This window comes from Betta splendens, chromosome 7, assembly GCF_900634795.4.
Source record: "Betta splendens chromosome 7, fBetSpl5.4, whole genome shotgun sequence".
Taxonomy (NCBI): Eukaryota; Metazoa; Chordata; class Actinopteri; order Anabantiformes; family Osphronemidae; genus Betta; species Betta splendens.
The window spans coordinates 4,004,784-4,027,013 of NC_040887.2; the positions used below are offsets into that span (position 1 = coordinate 4,004,784).

The 22,230-nt window shown below is 45.5% G+C and overlaps 2 protein-coding genes across 5 annotated transcripts; both read left to right on the forward strand.

The window, feature by feature from the left end:
• Nucleotides 1-82: 82 nt before the first annotated feature.
• On the forward strand, nucleotides 83-9,373 carry mybpha (myosin binding protein Ha). Of its 3 annotated transcripts, none has more exons than XM_029157644.3 (13): nucleotides 83-503; nucleotides 1,420-1,485; nucleotides 1,732-1,866; nucleotides 2,138-2,305; nucleotides 3,886-3,974; nucleotides 4,067-4,262; nucleotides 4,333-4,472; nucleotides 4,872-5,031; nucleotides 5,578-5,714; nucleotides 7,600-7,786; nucleotides 7,891-7,941; nucleotides 8,957-9,001; nucleotides 9,095-9,373. In XM_029157644.3, exons 1-11 carry the CDS (start codon nucleotides 251-253, stop codon nucleotides 7,923-7,925), a joined length of 1,566 nt encoding a protein of 521 aa, XP_029013477.1. In that variant the 5' UTR covers nucleotides 83-250; the 3' UTR covers nucleotides 7,926-7,941; nucleotides 8,957-9,001; nucleotides 9,095-9,373. The 3 variants fall into 3 exon arrangements, with proteins under 3 accessions (XP_029013477.1, XP_029013478.1, XP_029013479.1); XM_029157645.3 differs by having other exon boundaries at nucleotides 8,960-9,001; XM_029157646.3 differs by lacking the exon at nucleotides 1,420-1,485.
• A 1,040-nt stretch (nucleotides 9,374-10,413) lies between these two features.
• LOC114859147 (B-cell receptor CD22) lies at nucleotides 10,414-21,981 on the forward strand. Of its 2 annotated transcripts, XM_029157079.3 has the most exons (19): nucleotides 10,415-10,587; nucleotides 10,700-10,738; nucleotides 11,512-11,568; nucleotides 12,057-12,350; nucleotides 12,616-12,879; nucleotides 13,367-13,654; nucleotides 13,824-14,093; nucleotides 14,223-14,495; nucleotides 18,605-18,877; nucleotides 18,988-19,257; nucleotides 19,369-19,641; nucleotides 19,795-20,061; nucleotides 20,145-20,256; nucleotides 20,333-20,490; nucleotides 20,576-20,677; nucleotides 20,775-20,840; nucleotides 21,011-21,070; nucleotides 21,392-21,457; nucleotides 21,564-21,981. In XM_029157079.3, exons 1-19 carry the CDS (start codon nucleotides 10,509-10,511, stop codon nucleotides 21,626-21,628), a joined length of 3,276 nt encoding a protein of 1,091 aa, XP_029012912.1. In that variant the 5' UTR covers nucleotides 10,415-10,508; the 3' UTR covers nucleotides 21,629-21,981. The 2 variants fall into 2 exon arrangements, with proteins under 2 accessions (XP_040927567.1, XP_029012912.1); XM_041071633.2 differs by lacking the exon at nucleotides 11,512-11,568 and having other exon boundaries at nucleotides 10,414-10,587.
• The last annotated feature ends 249 nt before the right edge of the window (nucleotides 21,982-22,230 follow it).

Below are 22,230 nucleotides of genomic sequence, written 5' to 3' on the forward strand. Positions count from 1 at the left end.
GTCCTGGTTGTCTGTTTCCATCTTGTCCAGTAGGAGGCGCCATTTTTATTTAGCCTCACGTAATATTTGCATTGTAACCAGCCTGGAGTGGCCCTGACTGTAGAGCCTCGGAGGAAAAAGGATGGGACTGAAGTGGGGAGGGGACATGGAATGGGTGGAGTAGCCTGCAAGCCCACCCGCACCCCCCACCCCCCTGTACATAAGACGCGCAGGGCTGATTCACGCAGAAGACTGGAGTTGCGTGAGCACGATGCCCGGAAAACCCGCGCCCATCAAGAAGTCTCCGGCCAAGAAGGCTGCGGAGAAGGCACCGCAGCCCGAACCAGAACCCGAACCCCAGCCTGCTCCGAAAGACACGCCACCTGCGGAAACACCTGCGGAAGCTCCACCCGTGGACGCCGCCGCCCCCGAGGCACCGGCGCCGGCAGCTCCGCCTGCCCCGGAGGAAGCACCGCCCGCCGCCGCAACGGAGGGAGCGCCCGCGGCTGAAGAGAGCGCACCAGGTACCAGGAGCATAAAGGATGCGCAGAGAAGAAGAACGTCACAAAATAATGACATTTAGACTTTTATTTAGAGTTCAGCTTTATTAGTTTGTGCATGATTTCGGTGAGGCTTAGTGCTTCCATGTTAGAGATGGAGATTGTAGCAACATTAGGTTGTTTTTTCATGGTGTCTTTGGCTTCAAATGTTTTTATAGGCTGTAAACATATTACCAATAATCACAGATACAGTAATTTGCTTCCCAGTAGCTTCATCCCTCATACTAAACATGACCCATGGCCCATTTCCCTGCACCAGCAGTCATATCAGTAGCTACAGTTTCACAGGAGCTCCTTCCTCTCGTCTGGGATGTCCGTCTGTGTCCCTCTGTTATTTATTTCCCGCTGACGCCAACATGTCACCTCGACCTTCAGTTGGTGCCGCAGCCTTCAAGGAGGCGGCCGATGTGACAGCTCAGTCACACAGTCAGTGAACGTACACCACAGGTGGTCCTCACCAACAAACTGTAACTCACGCTGTGTGTTTGTGTGCTCCACATATGGTCCATGTTCTGGTTCTGGCTCAGGCCCGTCCTATCGGCTGCTTGCTTCAGTGTCGATGCCGCAATCGAGTTAGGTTGATGCCCACTGGTTCCCTGCAGTAACGCAGGTTACTAGTTACTGGCATTCTAACACTACTGCCTCCGCTTCAGCTGCTCCTGCACAATGTTATCCATCAACCTGTGAGGACAAATTAGAGTCATCACAAAACATTGAAGTGCTCTGCATCACTTCCAGTGCAGCAGCACATCTGAATTTGATCTAGTCCAATTAAAGAAGTTTTAAAAAGAGAAATGTCAGGGGAACAGTATTCTGGGCTTATCAGGGCTTTGCTGCTCGTGTTGCTAAAACGATTAACATCTTGCTTGTTCAACGCCAGCTGCTCCTGCGGAAGCTGTTGTAGTTGAGGAGCCACCCAGGGCCCCCACGCCCCCTCCTCCTGCAGGTAATGCCAACACTCATGCTCCGATGCTCCGCTGGGCCCTGCATTAAAATAACCGATGCTACATTCCCATTCAATCGAGTCTTTTCAGGTGATGGGTTTATTATTACACCCAAGGTATATTGAAAGATCATACAATTTCTAAATTCCACAAATTTATCAAAACATTTTGTCTTTTCACTGTTTTCTGATAATAATAGTGATGACAATAATAATACAAGTGATAATAAGTGCTTGCTCATCCTTCAGTCCCCACCAGCGCTCCTCTGGCTGTGTGTGTGGAGGATGTGAACGACTCCAGCCTCACCATTAAGTGGAAAACGCCCGAGACCCTCGGAGACGCCGGCCTGGATGGATACATCATCGAGTACTGCAAGGACGGCAGTGAGTGTGTGCATGTGTGTGTATTGTATGTACGCATGTGTGATTTCACCTGTCTCCGGAGCGTCAGGCCGTATACGGGCGGCGGCACTTCCCCGGCTGTCACTCTATCTCCCGACGCCGCTTTTAGAAGAGCTTGTTTGCTCAGATGACCGCGTGCCCTTTTGGGTCTCATCACGGCAGCCAGTGGAGACTCATTATGGGCAGGGTGTGTGCAAACCTGCCAACAGGTGAGGAAATAAAGAAGCAATCGCTCTCTGCATTTTCCCTGCAGCATCGGACTGGGCTGTGGCCAACGAGGAGCCGACTCAAGCCAACCGCTACTGCATCAAGAACCTGACGAGCGGCGACCTGCTGCGCGTGCGCGTGGTGGCCGTCAACGCCGGCGGCCGCAGCGAAGCCGCGGCGCTCGCTGAGCCCGTGCCGGTTCGTGAGATTGCTGGTGAGTCATTCCACAAACACCACACTCAAAGGCGTCTGGAAGGAGCCATCGTCTTGGCTGATACAAGAGCATTCCTGTCCTTTAATGCCTCTGAGATAGTCCCGGCTCAGGTGAAGGTAAATAATGGACACGTCCGTCTCCAGGCCATTTATCAGGCGCTCTCTGAGAGTTGTAACTTATGACCTATCCTTAAAATACTCATGTTGCAACAACGGAGGCAGAGGTGGCGTGGACTGCTGGGCCCTGAGATGGACTTCACAGATGTACACCCATCAGTCCCCGTGGCGCTGACAAGTGCTTTCATTAGCTGTACATCATGCTTTCACGAGTTCAGCTCCTCAGTAGATTTGCAGGTTTCATGTTACAAGGAGACAGAAGAAACATGCACAGATACAGTAGCTGCAGTGCTTGTTCCAGAACACAGGTTTAGTTTGTGTCACGCCGTCCTCATTTACTGTATGTGTTTATCTTTTCTGGTGAATTTTCATTTGTTCCACGCCGACTCTCACCTCTGTGGTGCGACCTGAGCTGCCCCAGGACGGCTTACTGTCTGTAGAGCCCATTTCCTGGTGGGGGGCTTTAGGCTGCGGAGAGCAAACAGGAAACCTCACTGGCACCGCGACCAGAAGTGATGGGGAGCGAAACATGAGCCTGATTGTTTGAGCCGCATGCGTTGATGGGAGGGTTAAGTTCTGCAGTGAGTCAGTCGCACACTGTCCCGAGCAGACGTGCATGTGGAAAGGAAAGGAAAGACACACTGTGCTGCATATGCTGAAGCCCCACAAAGACACTTTATCCAGAGCCAAAGACAGATGATGGATTGTTTTGGGGAAGTGTGCTGATTAGCAGGGATTAGTGTTCGAGCCAACTCTAGAGTCAGGCCCGATCATCAGGGGACGCGATAGTGGCGAGCTGATGTTAGGAGCATGAACCCAGAGATGTGAGAGGGCGTGGCAGTGAAATGAAGATGGACAGGAGATAGAGGGAGGGAGATACTGAGGGCGCTCGGAGTGACAGAGGAGAAATGGGGTGAAGGAGGGCAGCCTCAGGCTTGATGGTGTTCTGTATCACGTAAGCCCCAGGGATTTTCAGACATTTGCTGCCTTTGCAGAAACATGTGAGCGACGCTTAGCACCTGGCCTGAATGAAACCATCCAGCGCAGCGAGTGGGGACGTGGGGTGAGGCTGTTTCCCCCCTGTTCCCTGCTTCACAGCTCGTGCATTGGGAGTTAAGTTGTTGTGATCACCCAGTCAGCTCAAAGCGATGACATCGTCCTGCTGCTGTTTGTACGCGACACGGAGGCGCACGTGTCCGACTGCATCCCGGACCCTCTGGTCGCCGGAGCTATTTCGGGTGCTGCTGGAGGCAGACTGTGACTCTTTCACCACCCTCTGCCCAGATACTGCTCTTTTCAAACTGGCTCTTCTACAGCAATGTCCTACTAAGACTCAGTGCAACTAGCCTGTACATCTACGCCTCACTGTACAGTATGTTATAAAAATGATAAAGATCCTTTCATTCAGACCCGGTGCGTAAATGTATTTAGCAGAAATATAAACATGCTTGACATGGTTTTCAGACCGTCCCAAGATCCGCCTGCCTCGCGTTCTCAGATCACGCTACATCAAGAAGGTCGGAGAGCAGATCAACTTGGTCATCCCCTTCCTTGTAAGCAGCACGTACATGTACACACAGCGTATACTTTACGAAACACGTGGTCTGGACGCTCTTTCTTCCTGTGCCCCGTCTTTCTCCCACAGGGAAAACCAAAGCCCGCGGTGTCGTGGCTCAAAGACGGCCGGCCGGTGGACTCAAAGCGGGTCAACGTCAGGAACACCGACAAGGACAGCATCTTGTTCATCCGCACCGCCGAGAGGGAGGACTCTGGCGTTTACGAGATGACCGTTAAAGTGGACAGCTTTGAAGACAAAGCCGCCATCACCCTTCAGATCGTGGGTGAGTCGCACCGGCCGGCCGTCCATCCTCCAAGTAGCATGTGATACCTGACAGCAGCGTGTCTCCTCAGAGCGGCCCGGTCCTCCTGCCAGCGTGAAGCTGGTGGACACCTGGGGTTTCAACGCTGCTCTGGAGTGGACTCTTCCCAAGGATAACGGCAACACGGACATCACTGGATACACGGTCCAGAAGGCCGACAGGAAGACTGGAGTATGGGCCGTAATCCATCACATACTGCTAACTACGAAGCTAAGCTAGGTTTAAAGCAAAATAACCTAGTGATCATTTGTGATCGCTTGTCTCCTTCTCGTGCTAACTACGAAGCTAAGCTAGGTTTATAGCAAAATAACCTAGTGATCATTTGTGATCGCTTGTCTCCGTCTCATGCTAACTACGAAGCTAAGCTAGGTTTATAGCAAAGTAACCTAGTGATCATTTGTGATCGCTTGTCTCCTTCTCGTGCTAACTACGAAGCTAAGCTATGTTTATAGCAAAATAACCTAGTGATCATTTGTGATCGCTTGTCTCCTTCTCATGCTAACTACGAAGCTAAGCTAGGTTTATAGCGGAATAACATATTGATCATTTGTGATGGCTCGCCTCCTCCAGGAGTGGTTCACGGTGCTGGAACACTACCACAGGCTCAGCGCCACCGTCTCCGACCTCATCATGGGCAACTCGTACTCCTTCAGGGTGTTCGCCGAGAACCAAGTGGGCATAAGCGAGAAGAGCGCCGTCACCAAAGACGTGGCCAACATCCAGAAGACAGGTGGTCTTTGTCAAACATGTACAGGAGAGAAACATCTGCAGAAACAAGCCGCGGCCTAAAGTTTAATGAGCGGGTTAAAGTTGGAGCGTGTGAGGCAGGAATGGCCTTGGCACAGTTTCACTCATAACACGGTCGCTGCTCTGACCACCGCTCAGCAGCTTTAAGAGGCTCTGACAGCATTACGACCACGCGTGTGTGCTCATCTGTCGCTCATGTGTTTATGTCTGCACCCTACATTCGATCAGTCATATATTTGTGCTAAATAGCAACACAATAGGTCATTCTTATGTATGTTTGCAGTATATATACTATATTTACTTGCAGAACTTGATGCATGTCACTCTTTTAAGCTGACGTGTTGCATGCGAGCCCAGCCGTCCTTGTCTCTGACCTGGCTGCCGGCAGAAAGATGAACCCTGAGCGCCGGGCGCGGCTAGCGCCTCGTCCCGCTTCTTTTACCAAACCTCCCGCAGGCGTATTTTTGGATCCACACTCAGGCGCGGTCGCAGCATTACTCGCCGGTGACCCTCGGCCGTGTGTTCTCAGGCATCGTCTACAAGCCGCCCGAATACCCGGAGCACGACTTCAGCGAGGCGCCCAAGTTCACCACGCCGCTGAGCGACCGCGCTGCCACCGTGGGCTACACCACCAAGCTGCTGTGTTCCGTCCGCGGCTCCCCCAAGGTCAGGCACACACGCAGTGCATCAGCAGTTTTAGTGCCTCTGGGCAAAACAGGAACATTCAAGACGCTAACGTAACAATTATCAGTAATGTAAATAACTGCAGCCCTGTTTGTGTTATTAGTAGTCTAGCACCTGTTGCCAGTGCATCACTGCGCATTCCTACTGTTCCTCACCTATACTTCATGCTGATTGGCCAGTATTTTAATGTGAGCCTTGACTCCTGGGCCACACGCTCACTTTACATAACAAGGAGTGCCCAGGGAAACATCTGGTGATTATGGGCAGCAATGCCAGATATGTCCTAAGTATTTCTCGTGTATTCAATTTTAAAGATATGCTATTTTAAATATATGTATAGAGGTCGATGCTCTAAACCTGAGCTGGAATGTCGGTGTGGACTTTAAGGATGTCACTGCTCTGGTTAAACGTGTCTCTACACTTGTCTGACTGACCGCATCCTCAGGGCTCCTTAGATGTGACCATACAGTGCGTCTCAGCCGCCCTTGGCCTTTTATCAAGCTCAGCGGTGGCTGGTCCTGCAGAGCAACACGAGGCGTGATGAGCTGTCTGTCTGCTTCTGATAAGGAGCTGTTGCACATAGTGGCAGAGAGCGAGCAACAAAAGACAGAGCGGGGTCTGATAAGACGTGTGCTCCGGTGGCTGAGAGACGCTGCTGTAGCAGTGAAGCCGCTATATTTGCCACCTAAGGCCGCGCTGTTATCAGTCTGCCTTTCTCTCCCAGTCACATCCGCTCATGCCGATGCCCAAACATAGAAGCGTGATGGGACCTGAAAGCATCAGAAGGAGATAAAGCAAGAGTGAATGGATTTCCATTTGGTCTGTGTTTAGTTCATCCTTCTGCAGAAACATGCCAGTAGATGGATATTCTTTAGAATGTGATACCGACTCAGCTGAACCTTTAATCCCTTTGAGGATGTTGTTACATAGCAGATTTATATCAATAAGACTATGTTAGCAGCTCTGAGAAGCTAAATTTAAACATAAATGCTGACTTCAGCAGGACATCGGCACAAGGTCAATTAACAACCTGGTGCTCAACACTGATGTCTGTAAAAGTATTAGTAAGCTAATGTTGTCTTAGAACTTCTTTCATTAGAGTGTGAGTACTTTTAAGGAAGACTGTTTGTGACCCAGGTGCCGTCTGACAACACTCCAAACTATGATCTCATGATATAAGAAACCCAGCTCACGGTGTCACATAAAACCTGCTGGCTGGCAAAATAACACCACGCACGTCATTGACGTGTTGGAGGTGTTGGTTCGCTCTCCCTGCACTGCCGACGTCTCAGGTGTTCTTGGTCTGCTGCCTAGGAAAACAGCGTGGCCCTCATTTTCGTCATGGTGGAAACGGAGAAGATTCCATGAAGGCGTGTCTTTGCACTGCTTAATTTTTACTGTTTGACAAGCTGCGATACAGCAGTACTGTATGTTGTCAGAGCTATTTTAATATTCCATTTTCGAACAAATGTCTCTCCTTTAGTGTCAGTAGTAGAAGTAGTAATAACCTTTACCCCTAGTAAAATTCTTAAAATAGAACAAATAGCTATTTTGTTTTAAAAAGGCCCAGGAAAGATTTTATTAGCACGAGTTTGAAGTGTTGCCTCCAAATTTAGAAATTTTAATCCAGATGAGCATTAGTGGGATGAGCTGGACAAACAAGTCCGATCCAATTTACAGGACTAAATGCTAAAGCAGGAGGCCTGCAGAATGTGTAGCCCTGAACGTTAACTGGATTCCTTGGGCACCACAAATGTCAGGGCCTGCTGCTAGATGTTATTTTAGTCTGGGCCGAAGTGGTGGACATTAGCCACATGGTTAACACGACTACAGCCTCACCTTTGTCTGTAAAAATAATTCCTTCTAGCCAAAGATCGAGTGGCTGAAAAACCAGATGGTCATCGGCGATGACCCCAAGTTTCGCCAGATCTCCAGTCAGGGCATTTGCTCCCTCGAGATCCGCAAACCCTGCAGCTTTGACGGCGGCGTGTACACCTGCAGAGCCAAGAACGCCCAGGGAGAGGCCACCATCTCCTGCAAGCTGGAGGTCAAACGTGCGTACAGCACACGCCCACCGTGCAGTGAGGCCTTAAACGCTGAAAGAGCTCATTCTGTCTCATTGGAATAGTCAAACAAACCCTCACTTCTTTCCCAACAGAGGTTATTCTGCCAGACAGCGGCAAAGGCAAATGAAGCAACATGTGAAGAGGTAAGAAGCTGCATCTATGCCTGCATTCATACTGTCTCATCACTATGACATAGAACATAGCTCTGCTCTCAGTTTGTTGTGAGTCAGTGACAAACTGATGGCTGCTTCTTTGTGCCTCCTCCATCCTACGCCTCATTACTCCCCCCCCCCCACCTGTAAATGACCTGCTCTGGTTTTAAAGGTGTTTATGTGCCAAAGACTACTCAGTCACCTGGAACTACTAAACCTATTGTTTTTACAGCTTTCAACTTTCTATTCACATTTTACTGGGGGTTTTATTTAAGCTGTGCAGATGCTTAAGTGGTGTCGACTTTCAAGCAGCGCCAGGAGGCCTTGCCATCAGTGTAATTATAAAGTTTAGCACCTAAGAAGGAGCACGAAGCAAAACAAAGATAAACACATAGTTGGGTTTATGAGGCCACGGTGACAACCTGTGGTCAAACGTCCTCCAGCGTCTTGGTGCGTTTCCTGGTCCAAGGTGTTTGACACTGACAGCTGGACGTGGTTGTGCTGCGCGCCCACTACAAAGCCGACCTTCAGGCACATGTGTGTTCACACCGCTCTGCTGATGGGATCAGACGCCTTCCTGCTCCCCTTCCACTGGGGTTCAGTGCCTTCACACCTGCATGCACAGCAGATCACATTACGAGCGGAGTGTTTACTGTAGCGATGACGTGGTCGCGCCTGTGCAGTGAAGCCGTAGGCAGCGGGATGCGGTCCCGCAGGTGGCAGCCTCACATGGGAAGGCCCCTCCGGGGGAAAACGGGCCGTTCAGACAGGGTCCTCCTTCACGTGGGAGGATGGGGGTGATGTCATCACACCACGCCGCCGTCGCTAAAAATGACTCCAGATGATGTGACACGGAGCCAAGCGCTTCACATTACCGCGAGTCAACAGGCCCAGAGCAGCGGCCTGCGAGGGCAGAACCTGAGCCAGATAAGCCTGGACGGAAAATCTGCAGCGGATCTCATCCTTGCTCCACTTAACTCTACTGTTTTGCTAATTGTTTCTCCAGCAGCTCCTGTGCAGCACCAGCAGGAGGCCAGGTCTTATATTTAAGGTGGGCTCACGCGAGTCTTAGTGTTTCTATGTGTGCAGCCGCCTATAAGGAATCCTCCTAACGCTTTCTGTGTGACCCTGTTGTCTTGACCAGTGTCTGAGGAGGTGAGAGAGAAGCCGCGGCTGGCTGTGCAGCAGTGTGTACATAATGAAGAACCACACAGCAGAATCTCCGTCTCTACTAACACCCAGTCCTGTAGATTACAAAAGAAAAAGTCCCCCTGCACTTTGCCAAATGTAAGTTATTTCAGTTATGCGTTCTGACTGTGTTACAGCGTGACATTAAAAACATGTGCTACCCAATAAAAATAACTCTAAGACACACAATTGAAATTACTGTATGGATTTTAATAAAATGTATTTTAATACATACTGTGTGGGTTTCTGTGTGTTTCTATTCGGAAACAAAACAGGCTACTGTAGGTCATAAAATTAAGAGGATGCTGGTGTTGGGCAGTCGCTGCGTTGTGAGCAGGGAAAGAGAACGACGACTGTGGGCCAGGAAGACTGGACCCGCGGCCTCAATACCAGCTGCTCAGGTGTTTGCACCATGTGATAGGAGACATGTAAACCAAAGGAGCTGAATGAGGCTGCTAACGATGCCTCATAGAATCAGAGCAAAACCTGTGGGCTAATTGTGCACAGTTATACACTAACTACTATACTATATATATACTATATACTATAGTAGCTATACTGATGGACAACGTCTTAAAACGAGACAATGATTTTAGAACAATCAGAGTCAGTGTAATAAGAGCTAAGCAGCCCCTCCTCTGCCTCCCCCACACCCAAGGTGTGACACTTTGTGTTATACTGACATCTTATGGCAGGAATGATGAGGCAGCCCAACAGGACGCACATGGAGGCACAAAGTGGCACAACTTTCTCCTCATGCAATTGTGTGTGTAGTTAGATCCTGCAAAAATGTCTGCGTGACATCACCAGAGAGCGTTTATCGTTTGCATGTCTCGAGTGACTTTCAGCTGAGGGCAGGAGGATGTTGCTTGGTTGTGGTTAATAAGCTATTTTCACAAAAAAATAGCTTCTAGTTTCCGCTCCAAATCCTGTCCCACCCACTCGTAGAGCAGTGGAAAAGCACCAAGTTTCAGTTTTAGCTCAGTTTTTTATTTGTCACCACTGGAAAAGAGATCACTTTGGAAACTTAAAGTCAGCTGTGAATTCAAAATTTCACCTTTTAGCTAGATACAAATTCAACTTCATCAGAGTCTTTGTCTGAACTAGAGCAAGCGCTAACGTCTAACAGCTTCTGACAAGTTGTTTCGATTCCCTAAACGTCGCAGCTTTTTAGCAGAATTCAGCTCCTCCAATTCATGCTGAGAGCACGAACATCTGAGTGCGGTTGACCAACTCATTTCCTGTTGCTTCAAAAAAATAAAAAAAAAAAGATGTCAAAGTGACAGGAAGACTGCTGTCCTGAGGTGAGCTCTGAAGTGATCTCGTCACACCCGCCCGTGTACACTGCAGCCGATTTCCTCTGCACATCTATGACTCAACCCAGCAGCTCAGCCTCTGCATGTGCACCTCACAGCAAAATGCCGCTTCTCCACGTCCTCTGTGTCATATGTAAGTTTTTAGACAAATATTTTTTGTGTCTTACCTCAATTTACCTCTTAGGATATTTGCATAAATTCAGTTGTGATTTCCACCTAATGTTCCTTCCTCTTCGTTTTGGCAGATTTCGCTGCTGTCTGTACAGCTCAGGATCTTCAAAATGGTAGGACACGTATGACACGCTGCTCCACAGCTCACATTCACATATCATCCAACCCTTGGGTCGATGTATCATACACTCCTGGGATGCATAAAAGTGATTAAATGTTTGGTTTCCAGCCTCATATCTGTAAATGCTGAAAAAAGAATGGACAATGGACATTTATATGATACATTTTTCTAGTGTCGCACAGTCAGACATGACACAGTTTAGGAAGTAGAACAAGGGTAAAGTTAGTATGAGGAACACAAAGTGCTGAGCGGTTGTCACAGTTAGATTTATGTTGTAAACACATGCAGGTTTATGTTGTAAACTGCTGTAGCAGGGTTTTAACATGTGAACGCACAGCAGGTGGTAACACACGGTGAGTGTCACACCTTCCACACCAAGCCACAGCTTGTACTGGTCAGTGCTAGAAGAAGGTTTCATCACTGGCTATTTCTGACACAACAGTGTAAAGTAGAACTCTATTTTCTTCCTGGTTTCACATCTGTTGTGTCTTATTTCTTTTTTTATTCTGCTCATAAGATTTAGTAAGATGTAAGAAAATGTGAATATTGCTGTATGAATGATGTGAGTTGCTCATTTTACTCCACCAACAGCCTCAGTTGTGTGAATTTTTACATTTGAGAACCAGGAAGCGTTTGAATGTATCCAATGATTAATAGTGAGAACAGGTAGTAGTTTAATAATGATAGTTACCACTGCAGGAAATAAAGTCTCTGAATTACGTGAATAAAATACAAACGTGTTCCCCCACTTTCTCCTCTCACCAGGGACTAAAGAGCCCTTCACCGAGTTACCACAAACTACGATTGTTACAACCGTCTACGGTGAGAGCACCTTTTAAAAACAAATGTCAAAACAAGAGTCATAGTCTTATCTCAGAGTGAGAACGGTCGAGCAGCTTCCCTATTATTTAGTCCTCTATGTTTTTTTTATTATGGAAATGTGCCACTTCCTGAAATCAGTCCGTGTATAAAGCAATAATTCAAGAATATTGTTCATATCAGCCTATATGTAAATTATGGAAATCAGCAGTTTGGGGTTTGTTAAAGTGTGAGGCTTGTGAACTAATATCATGCACTTGACTGCGGGTCTTTTTTTTCTTCTTGACAACGCCCAGGAATAGGATCGTAGGCGTTTTATCGTTAATAACTCTGCTACTTTGTTTCTTGGTAACATTATTTCCCACACCGGATGCCGAATGCTATGTGAATACATGGATACACATATATGGCACATAGCTGTAATGAGAACAGTTTTCACAGCACTGCTTATTTATATCAGTGCAGCTAATACTGTCTGAATCAACCCTCAGTGCCTCCTGTACCACTTCTGAAGAATACAACACGCTGGCTGGACGTGTTCCCAACTGAGAAAGTGAAGCTCACCTGTGAAATCACTAACAGCTCAGAGTGGACGTTCACCTGGTTCCACAATGGAACAGAAATTCCACCATCCGATTCCCATCTGACTTTGTCCTCAGAGAAATCGGTGCTCACAATCACCGCAGGACCCACATATTCTGGACAATATAACTGTCAAGGTGTTCACAAAACAAAGTCCAATATAAAAACTCAACATAGTAACTCCCTTAAAGTCACAGTTCACGGTAAGTGCTATACAGTATGTTCTATATACTGAATTATATATATATACACACACACACACACACACACACACACACACACACACACACACACACACACAAACACACACACACACACATATATATATATATATATATATATATATATATATATATATATATATATATATATATATATATGTGTGTGTATAAGTTAGTTAGTTAGTTAAGTGTACTGAAGAAATAAGTTTGAAACAAATAAATGGATGACTTTTATCTCATCTATCAGAACATCCTAGTTCCCTTTTATACCAAAGTCCAAACGTTAAGAAGCTGTATCCTGGAGATTCCGTCAACTTTACGTGCAAAGTCAGTCCGGAATTTCAATGGGAATACGTGTGGTATCACGGTGACAAAGAAATCCAGGCATCAACTGAAAACTCCTACAGGATAGATGCGCTCAGTCCTTCTCACGGTGGACAGTACAAATGCAGAGGCAGGAGAGCAGGGCTAGACGGGCCGTTCTCTGCTGGGACGTCTCTGCACGTCTCAGGTAAGCACACGTTTGCATTGTGTGTACAATTATACAAGGACCTCTCTGCTCTGCTTCCAGCTCCAGTTTTCTTCTGTTCAATAAACTGAAACATACTTTAGAAGTTATTAATGCAGCCAGACGGAATCATAAAGCACTGAATGAAGCTTACAAATAACAATGCATTCGTGTAGCAGTGGGATGTTTTGTGATGGACAACAACAACAAAGAGGCAAAAGGAACTAGTTACACATGCCACTGATTCTTTTTGTTTAGCACTTTCATTTTTATTATTTATAAACCTACTTTGTTTACATTATTGTTTGGTTTAGAAAATGTCTTTGAATTATACCATTTACACAAATGATTTTCTGTCAAATCCTTTATGTTGTTTGTTTTAAATGAGGAGCTTTGTTGTCAGTTGACACATATGTCAAAGGCGTGTTCTGTACAGTATGAAGCAGATATGTCTAAGGATGTGTTTCTAATGTGTTCTCTGTCTCATTAGAAATCCCTGTTGCATCTTTGAGGAAGGTCACTGAGTGGATGGACGTGTTTCCTGGTGAGACCGTGAAGCTGAGCTGTGGAGTGGAGGGCAGCTCTGACTGGACGTATATATGGTACAAAGACGACGTGGAGGTCGTGGACAGTACTGTGTCTCTTGAAGCGAGTGGTGCTACTCTTTTCATCAGTTCTGCCTCAGCTGCGCATGCAGGACGTTATAAGTGTAAGGGGCGCCTACAGCACAGGCCTGTCAACAGCAGCCTCAGCTCTGGACTTACTCTCATGGTCTATGGTGAGTTTTCTTAATTATTTCTGTAATTTAACCATGAAGAGAACATGATATAACTCTGTGGGTTTAAACCTTTTCCTTGAGTTTTAAAGTCTCAGATATCTGGCTCAACATTTTTTTTGTCGGTATAATAAAACACACATAAATACGCTTATTCTGATTCTGTGTTTAGCGAAAAAGCCTGAACCCAAAATGACTCAAAAGCCAGATGCTGTCAAGCTGTACGTTGGAGAGTCTGTGTCCTTTGAATGCAAAGTGAACAAATCGTCTGGTTGGGAATATCACTGGTTCAAGGATGGAAGCTCAACTCTTAAAGGCAGCAGTCGTTTGATCATCAATAATGCCACTCATATGGCGAGTGGGACGTACCACTGCACGGCCTCAAGGGGCACGACGAACTACAACACAGAGGAGAGTGAGAAACGGAAGTTAGACGTGTCTGGTGAGTTATGACCAAGCGCTGTCGTCGCATCCTGGGTTTCTTACTATTACAACAATCAAGATGCACCTCTAGAGTTTTCCCCCGACTTTAAAAGTCGGTCACATTTAACATGTGTCTGCTCACTTTCAGGAATCCCTGTCGCATCTTTGAGGAGGGTCACTGAGTGGATTGACGTGTTTCCTGGTGAGACCGTGAAGCTGAGCTGTGAAGTGGAGGGCAGCTCTGACTGGACGTATATATGGTACAAAGACGACGTGGAGGTCGTGGACAGACAGAGTGGCGCTACTCTTTCCATCAGTTCTGCCTCAGCTGCGCATGCAGGACGTTATAAGTGTAAGGGGCGCCTACAGCACAGGCCTGTCAACAGCAGCCTCAGCGTTGGACTTACTCTCACGGTCTATGGTGAGTTTTCTATATTATTTACTAATATTATATATTTACTATATTCAGTCATATAGAACACGATATAGCTCTTGAGAAAGTGGGTTTGAACCTTGTACCACGTTCCTGGGTTTTAACGTCTGTGGTTGACCAGAAAAAACTAATTGTTTAGAGGTTTGAAGGATGGGTTTGAATCTCAGTAGCTGTACAGTGGCAGCGGTTCAAAGTGACTAGGGTTTTTACTGCAGTACCGCCGCGTCGCCACGGTGCAGCGAGTGCGTCGCTGACTAAAGATTTTTAATCCTGCAGCCGGCTGAAAAAAATCAGGACGCTAGTCTCGTTTTAACCACCAGGTGGCGCAGCGTTGATTAGAAGCCTCCAAAGCACTACAGCGTAACTGAGGTCCGACTGTTCATTTCTACCTGTAACACACATATATTACACCAGACCTATTTTACTATTAAGTATCTGTTGTGTGCTCAAACATGGGGAGTGTGAAGGGCACCAACTTGTTGATGGCTTAGCTGTTTTCTGTTCACTGCGAAGTTATAATTGTTCTGTGTGGTTTAAAACAGGCAGCGCCACAGCAGCAACACATTCTTGTTTTCATTCTCCTCAGCTTTTTCGTGTCTTTAAATAGAAGGCGTCTCTTAAAAATATGTACACACCCACCGCTCTAACATCTGATACAACACATGGACTTCACATAATACCATGATTATGCGTCGCGGTTTAATTAATATAATTGAATGCGCAAGTAAAGACGTAGAGCGCAGTCCATCTGCGACTACAGCCGCTTATTTAGGTTTTAAACTTCCACAACTTGTTAATGAATGTTTTCCAATAGTCGTAGATTTTACGTAAATAACCGTAATAATCATAGGAATTTGTTTTACAGCAGTTGTCGGTCGTAATTTTGACAGGACGCCAGAAATCAGCAGATCTACAGCGACGCATTACAGCAACATGTTTGTTCCTACGCGTTTACTCTGTGTCTGCAGAACTGCAGTTTGACTTGTTTTGACTGTGCGTGTCATTGTAACTGAGTGGCTGAGAGACTTATTCGACCCGTGTACGTTTCAACATTTTCATTTCCCATCCGTCCATCCAGCCACTTTCACCGGCGTTTTCGTTTCTCTTTCGTTGAGCTGCAAACGGATTTTAATCAAAGCACCGCCTTACAAACCAATAAAACAGGCAAAAATATTTGTTTTTTACAAAAAGACACGGAATTGGAGTTAATATGTTTTTATTGTTTAGAGACAAACGGAAAACAAAAAGTCGTTCTCTCGTTACCTCTGCATATAATTTGGTGGAGACATCAATCTCTTACACAAACACGTGACGTGTTTCGGAGTCATGTGTCCAGACAGAGAGTGACCAATACACAAATGTATGGATGTGCAAATGCAGGCTACGAGAGGAACGGGGGAGTGGTGCACGAGATGTAGCGAGAATTTGCTTTGACTGTGCGTGTCATTGTAACTGAATGAGTGGCTGATGTGACTTATTCGCCCGTGTACGTTTCAAAACTTTGATTTCCCACCCGTCTATCTATCCTGAATAAAAGCACCACATTACAAACCAATAAACTGAACAAAAATATTTTTTAACAAAAACACACGGACTTGAATTTTAAGCTGTTTTTTCGTTTAGAGAAAAACGAAAAACAAAAAACCTCTGCTTTTAATTTTTAATCGAAGCTCATCCGTGGATGAGTCGTAGCAGAGAGCTCCCGACTGCCGCTCGAATGAAACACGAGATCGAATGAAATGTGATGTGTTTCGTACTCAGATGATGGCAAAGGAAATCTACACACCCCTCCCCCTCCCCGTAGAGGCGCATAGACATGCTAATGTGTTGCTACTACTCGATCAGCAGGTGAGAAATACTTCAGCTCCAGGACAAAGCTCCGTGGGAGACAGGGCAGCATCGGGCGGCGTGATCAGCTGCAGGTCTAAGACTCATTAATGCAGCAAGTAGTTTGTTCTACATACGTTTACTCTGCAAAAATAAACGTATGTATTTATCGTAGCGTAGTCTAAGTTATTTGTAGCACTTCGACATTCGTTTAAAATATGCAGTGCTTTTTAAAATGAAAATACTAATATTATTATTTATTACCTTTATTGTAAACACAGTATTAATTGCACAATTTGGACTGGCGAAGATTTGCGCTTCTTTCATAATAATCATGGATAATCAAGGAAGAAACTGCAGTTCATATTTGTTATTCAGGGACGGTTTAATAAAGATTCAGTATGGTTTTTGACTGAACTGTCAGCCAAGGTACGTGCATTATCAAATGAATGCGCCTGTCAGCGGGGAAGACATCAACTCTATTCAGTCGCTCTTCAGTCGCTGCTGCCGTCTCCTCCCCAGTTCACACACCTTAACACTAGGACTACTGGGTTTTCTAAATATACCAGTTCCTACTACAAGGTGTTCCTACGAAGTTAACCAGCTGTTTATTTCGTTATTACTCCTTTCACCTGTACCACATAAAGTCATTGCAGAGCTACAGCCATGTTCCCACGAAGTTAACCAGCTGTTTATTTCGTTATTCCCTCTTTCATGTCCGTCTGTTGAATGAAAGTGGGCGTGGCCATCCACGTCCCAGAGCGGTGACACTGGGGGATGGGAAACGCTCATCAACACGCAGGACAAAGATCTGCGTTTCTCTGCTGCTACAGCCTCGGCTGCGTTGTGTTGTTAGTCTCCCTTTCACCTGTACCATATGAAATGTGTTCCTACGAAGTTGCTCAGCCGCTTTCAGAATTCCCCATGCAGGTTTGAACAGGGCAAACATTATTTTTATTTACAAAAAAAAATGAATACGTTTACAGATTGACCGGTGATGCCGCACAGGTTGCTCTCAGTTACAGCAGCTGTTTGAAGCAGGGAAAAGCGAGTTAGCTGTCCTTGTCGATGCCTTGACAATGTTTTAGCATCGGTTAGATCTCTGAGCCCCGACTTTTATGTCTTCTTTGGATTAAAAAACAAATGTTGAATGTTCTCAAATAATATAATATTGCCGCCCTCCGCGGCTCCCAGTGTTTGTTTTTTTCATTTAAAACGTGGGTGTTACCGGTGGCAGACCTCTGGTCTAGATCATCCTTATTCACTTTTTTAAATTGTAGTAGTGTAACCTTAGTTAGTATTCCTTTTTATTTTTTTTATTTTATGTTTGGGAAACGTGACATTTCAGCTACTGTGATTTTATTTGTCATCAACATTAGTTCCTACCTGTCCTTGTTGACGGGGGACAAGAAAATGTGACGCGCGTTGGGTGAGAGCGGCGTAAAGAAAAAAAGTGTACATGTGCCGTACTGTCTTGCCGTGTGGTGCATTAAAGAAGCATTCCACGTAAAGAAAATTGCCCGTACCAACAGCAAGAAATCAGGGTTACAGTAGCTTGTCTGCCATAAATCGAACGCTGCACGCGGGAGGGCGCACCGTTCAGCTTCCTATTTTCGGTTTTAAACTGCCATAATTTGCCATAATTTACTTACGTTCATAACTTCATACTATAACGCGACCAGCGGTTCATGGTCTTGGCGATTCATGCACTAAGTAATACAACGTTGTCATCTCGTGATCACATGATGATGATGAGACGCTGTTTTTCCAATAATTAAAATAAAAAAACTGCTTCCACTCAGACTCGAACCCCGGACAAAAAAAAAACGTTGTGGCCATGCACGTTAACCACTAGGCCACCAAAGACCTGATCATTGGTTGTTCTACAAGAGCCTATATGACGTAAGCAACTACGATGTTTCAGGACCAAAAGTGGGAGTCAATCGCCACCTACAGGCCAGAAGGACGTAACACACTCCTCCTGCAGTACAAACCCGCCACTGACGCGGCAGATTTGAAACCCAAACACGGTGGGGGTAGACACTTTTACCGGCTGCCTCTGTAAGTTCAGTTTGTTAGAGAATGGAACTGGGTTCTTGGAGCTGTGTTATATCTTTTTTGTGGTTCAGTGACCAAAGGCCAGTCCTACAGGGAGCCTACGATGCACTAAGGAAACTTTTATGCTTAACATATATAGCAAAACATCTGGCAGTGTGATCTGAATGTGAATGAATTTTAGGTCTAATTCATCATTGTCAATGTGTCCTCAGATCAGAAACCCACTGTCATCCTGACAAAGGATCCTGACTACGAGAAGATGTATCCAGGAGAGCCTGTCACCTTTGGCTGTCACATCAATGTCTCCTCTGGTTGGGGCTTTGAGTGGTACAAAGATGGCTCTATCCTCAGTCAATCTTCAAATATATTTTCAAAAACCGCTGTTGAAGAGAGTGATGATGGAACTTATAAGTGCAGGGCAATAAGAGGCAGGAATTCAACCTTCTCCACTGACCTCAGCCAGTTTGTAAATCTTGATGTTCAATGTAAGTTTCACTGTATTTTTATATAATGTTATTTCCTGGCTGCTCGGACAGTTCATTTAAATTACTACTTTTCATACACACGAATACACTTATTCTGATTCTGTGATTAGTGAATAAACCAAAGCCCAGGATGATTCAAAAGCCAGATGCTGACAAGCTGTACGTTGGAGAGTCTGTGTCCTTTGAATGTGAAGTGGAAGAATCGTCTGGTTGGGAATATGACTGGTTCAAGGATGGAAGCCCAGTTCTTAAAAGCAGCAGTAATTTCAACATCGATAATGCCACCAAGATGGAGAGTGGGACGTACCACTGCACGGCCACAAGAGACAAGACAAACTACAACACAGAGGAGAGTGAGAAACGGCACTTATATGTTTCTGGTGAGTTATGACCAAATCTCACATCCTGGGTTTCTTACTATTACAACAATCAAGATGCATCTCTAGAGTTTTCCTCCGACTTTAAAATTTAACGTGTCTGTTCACTTTCAGAAATCCCTGTTCCACACTTGAAGCTAGAAACTCAGTGGTCGGATGTGTTTCCCGGTGAGACCGTGGAGCTGAGCTGCGGGATGGAGATCAGCAGAGGCGACTGGACGTATACATGGTTTAAGGACGGAGAGGAAATCCAGCCGGACACTCACGGGTCTCTTACCATCGAGTCCGTCTCGTCTTCAGACAGTGGGAGTTACAGCTGCACAGGACAGTTCAAAACCAGGAATGTCGGCAGCAGCTTCAGCTCTGAACTCACTCTTCAGGTTTATGGTGAGACTTCCTGTCTCCGTGCTTTGACACGGTTTAGCAAACCATATTTTTAAATTTTAACTACACATAACATGAAAGCTATTTTGAAAGGCTTCAACTTGAAAACATTACTACTGTGTCCTATTAATATCAGTGGTGTATTTATCTGTGTAGATTCACAGCCCAACGTCACGCTGATTCAGACCCCTGAGCGTGCGCCGGTGCTGCACACCGGAGACGTGGCCTCGTTTCTCTGTCACATCAACGTCTCTTCTGGATGGCAATACCTGTGGTACAAAAACAACCAGCCGCTCCCCCAAACTGGGCCCAGTTATACCATCGAATCTGTCAGGATGTCCCACTCAGCATTGTACAAATGCCAAGTGAGACGAGGAGCAGACTTTAAGGAAGACAGTCTGGATTTAAATCTTAAAGTTGAAGGTCAGTATTTGTTCACTTGCCTTTTCGCGTTTCCATATGTGAACATTTCTGTTCACATCACGCTTCGGTTGTGTTTGCTCCAGAGCGGCCACAGGCGGAAATAACCCTGTTAACTGGCTGGTCAGAGGTGTTCTCCACCGACACCCTGGTGCTCCAGTGTGTGGTGAAGGACTCCCACATGTGGAACTACACATGGTAAAACCACCAGACTAAACGCTTTCGGTGCGTTTTCTCTTCTTTCTGTAAATTAAAACCCGCGTGTCTCCAACAGGTTCAGGGACGGTCACGAAATCAACTTACCACTGTCTGAGAAACATACGGTGACACCCCAGGACGACCCGGAGCAGAGCAGGTACACCTGCAAGGGCGTTCGCTCCGAAAGACCGACTTATTCAAAAGAGAGTGAGGAGCTCAAGACCAAGAACCTTCGTAAGCACCACTGAAGAAAAGAATGAAAGTCAGGTGTTTTTCCTACAAAAGTTCTCTCCTACACTCACTGTGTGTGTTTTTTTAGTTCTGAAGAGGAGGGTGCTTCTCTCCATCTCTGGCTGTATCTTCTTTGGCATCATCGCTGTCTTCATTGGGTGTATCGTCCTCAGGGTCACACGCAAACCAGGTCTCACTTACTTATCCTACAAATCTACATGAAACCATCTACAATACATTATATCAACTATACAAACTTACCTGTACATTTGTTTTTTATCATGTAGCTCCTGATTCTGAGCGACAGGAGGAAAACCTGTTTCTCACCATGGCTGAGCTAAAGATCCGTGGTGGTATGTTATTGTGGTCCCCATCATTTCCTTATTTACTTCACCAGGAATCTGTGCTACTACAACTTCCCGTGAAACTACCTGCAGGCTCTGACCTTTACAGTTGGCCTTTAGCTTAGTGTTTAGCTTTTGTGTTAGTGTTTCGTGTTAAAATTTCTTCTTCCCACCTCCAGATGCCGTTAGTCCACTGGCCGCCTACATCACTGATGAAGAACTGAATGCACCAGCTAAAGGTAGAGAGCCCTGAAAACAGATTAGGTTAAAAACTGCTTGACTTCACTGACAGATATATATATCATTATTGATACTTCTGCATCTTTTGTCTAGGACGGACTTGTTGGAACTATATTGATATTATATTATGAAGTTTGCCAGAACAGAATGTGATGCATTTTAAGTTAATCTTTGAAAACAGAAAAGCTTTAAAAGAAGAACTTAAATTAAATATATTGAATTAATATTATCATAATATTTGAAAAATACTATGACTCACAATATGATGTGATTTGTCTGAAGGTTCCTTTGGTTTAATGTAATATTTCTTTTACCTTCAGAAGAGGAGAACGGCACCGTGTGCAGTGAAACAACCCCACTGCCAATCACCACCGAAACGGACAAAGGTAAGAAATTCATTGTGCTCTTACCAACAGTAACACTGTGCTAAATGGAGCCGAGCCAGTTTCCTCCAGCTGATAACTGCTAATCCATTTCTCCACATTCTTCTAGATGCAACAACTGAGAATAAAGACAAGGAGGAAAACAATGGCGAGATGGTTTCCTTTAAACAATAGCTCACCAAGACGCTGCCTTTGACAAGAATAATATTGGACAGACCAAAGTTCCACGGACACGGTTTAGCAAAATCTTGAATGTCTGGAAATGGGAGTAGTTGGCTGAAGACCGGCACAAGAGAGAAGAGCTGTCATCATAACATCCTCACACTCACCTGACTCTTCTCAACGCTAATGTTCTGAAGTTCACCTACGCTTGAAGTACAACATGAGCAGTATTTAAAAGTTAAAGATCGTTTTAGGGGTTTCCTGCTATAACCCGTGTTTGTCAGTTGGAAATTTAGACTTTTCCTGCAGTGCTGGATAAAACTGACAGGATTCATCTGCTGTGGACTGAAGTGTTCATGGACCAACTAACATTCATGCTGGAATTGTATTTTTATTACTTTTAACTATTATATTGTTTTTGTTTACAGTTTCAGGTACTGTTAACGTTCAGGCATTGTATTAAATGTAAATAAAATGACGATTGTTGTAGTTCTCCAAACCAACACCAGATGTCAGTAAATATAACTTCTTCTGTGCTTATTTAACGTTGTAAATTGCTGCAGTGATTCCTTTTAAGATGTATTTAAAATTTAACTTAGGCATTTTAATTTCCT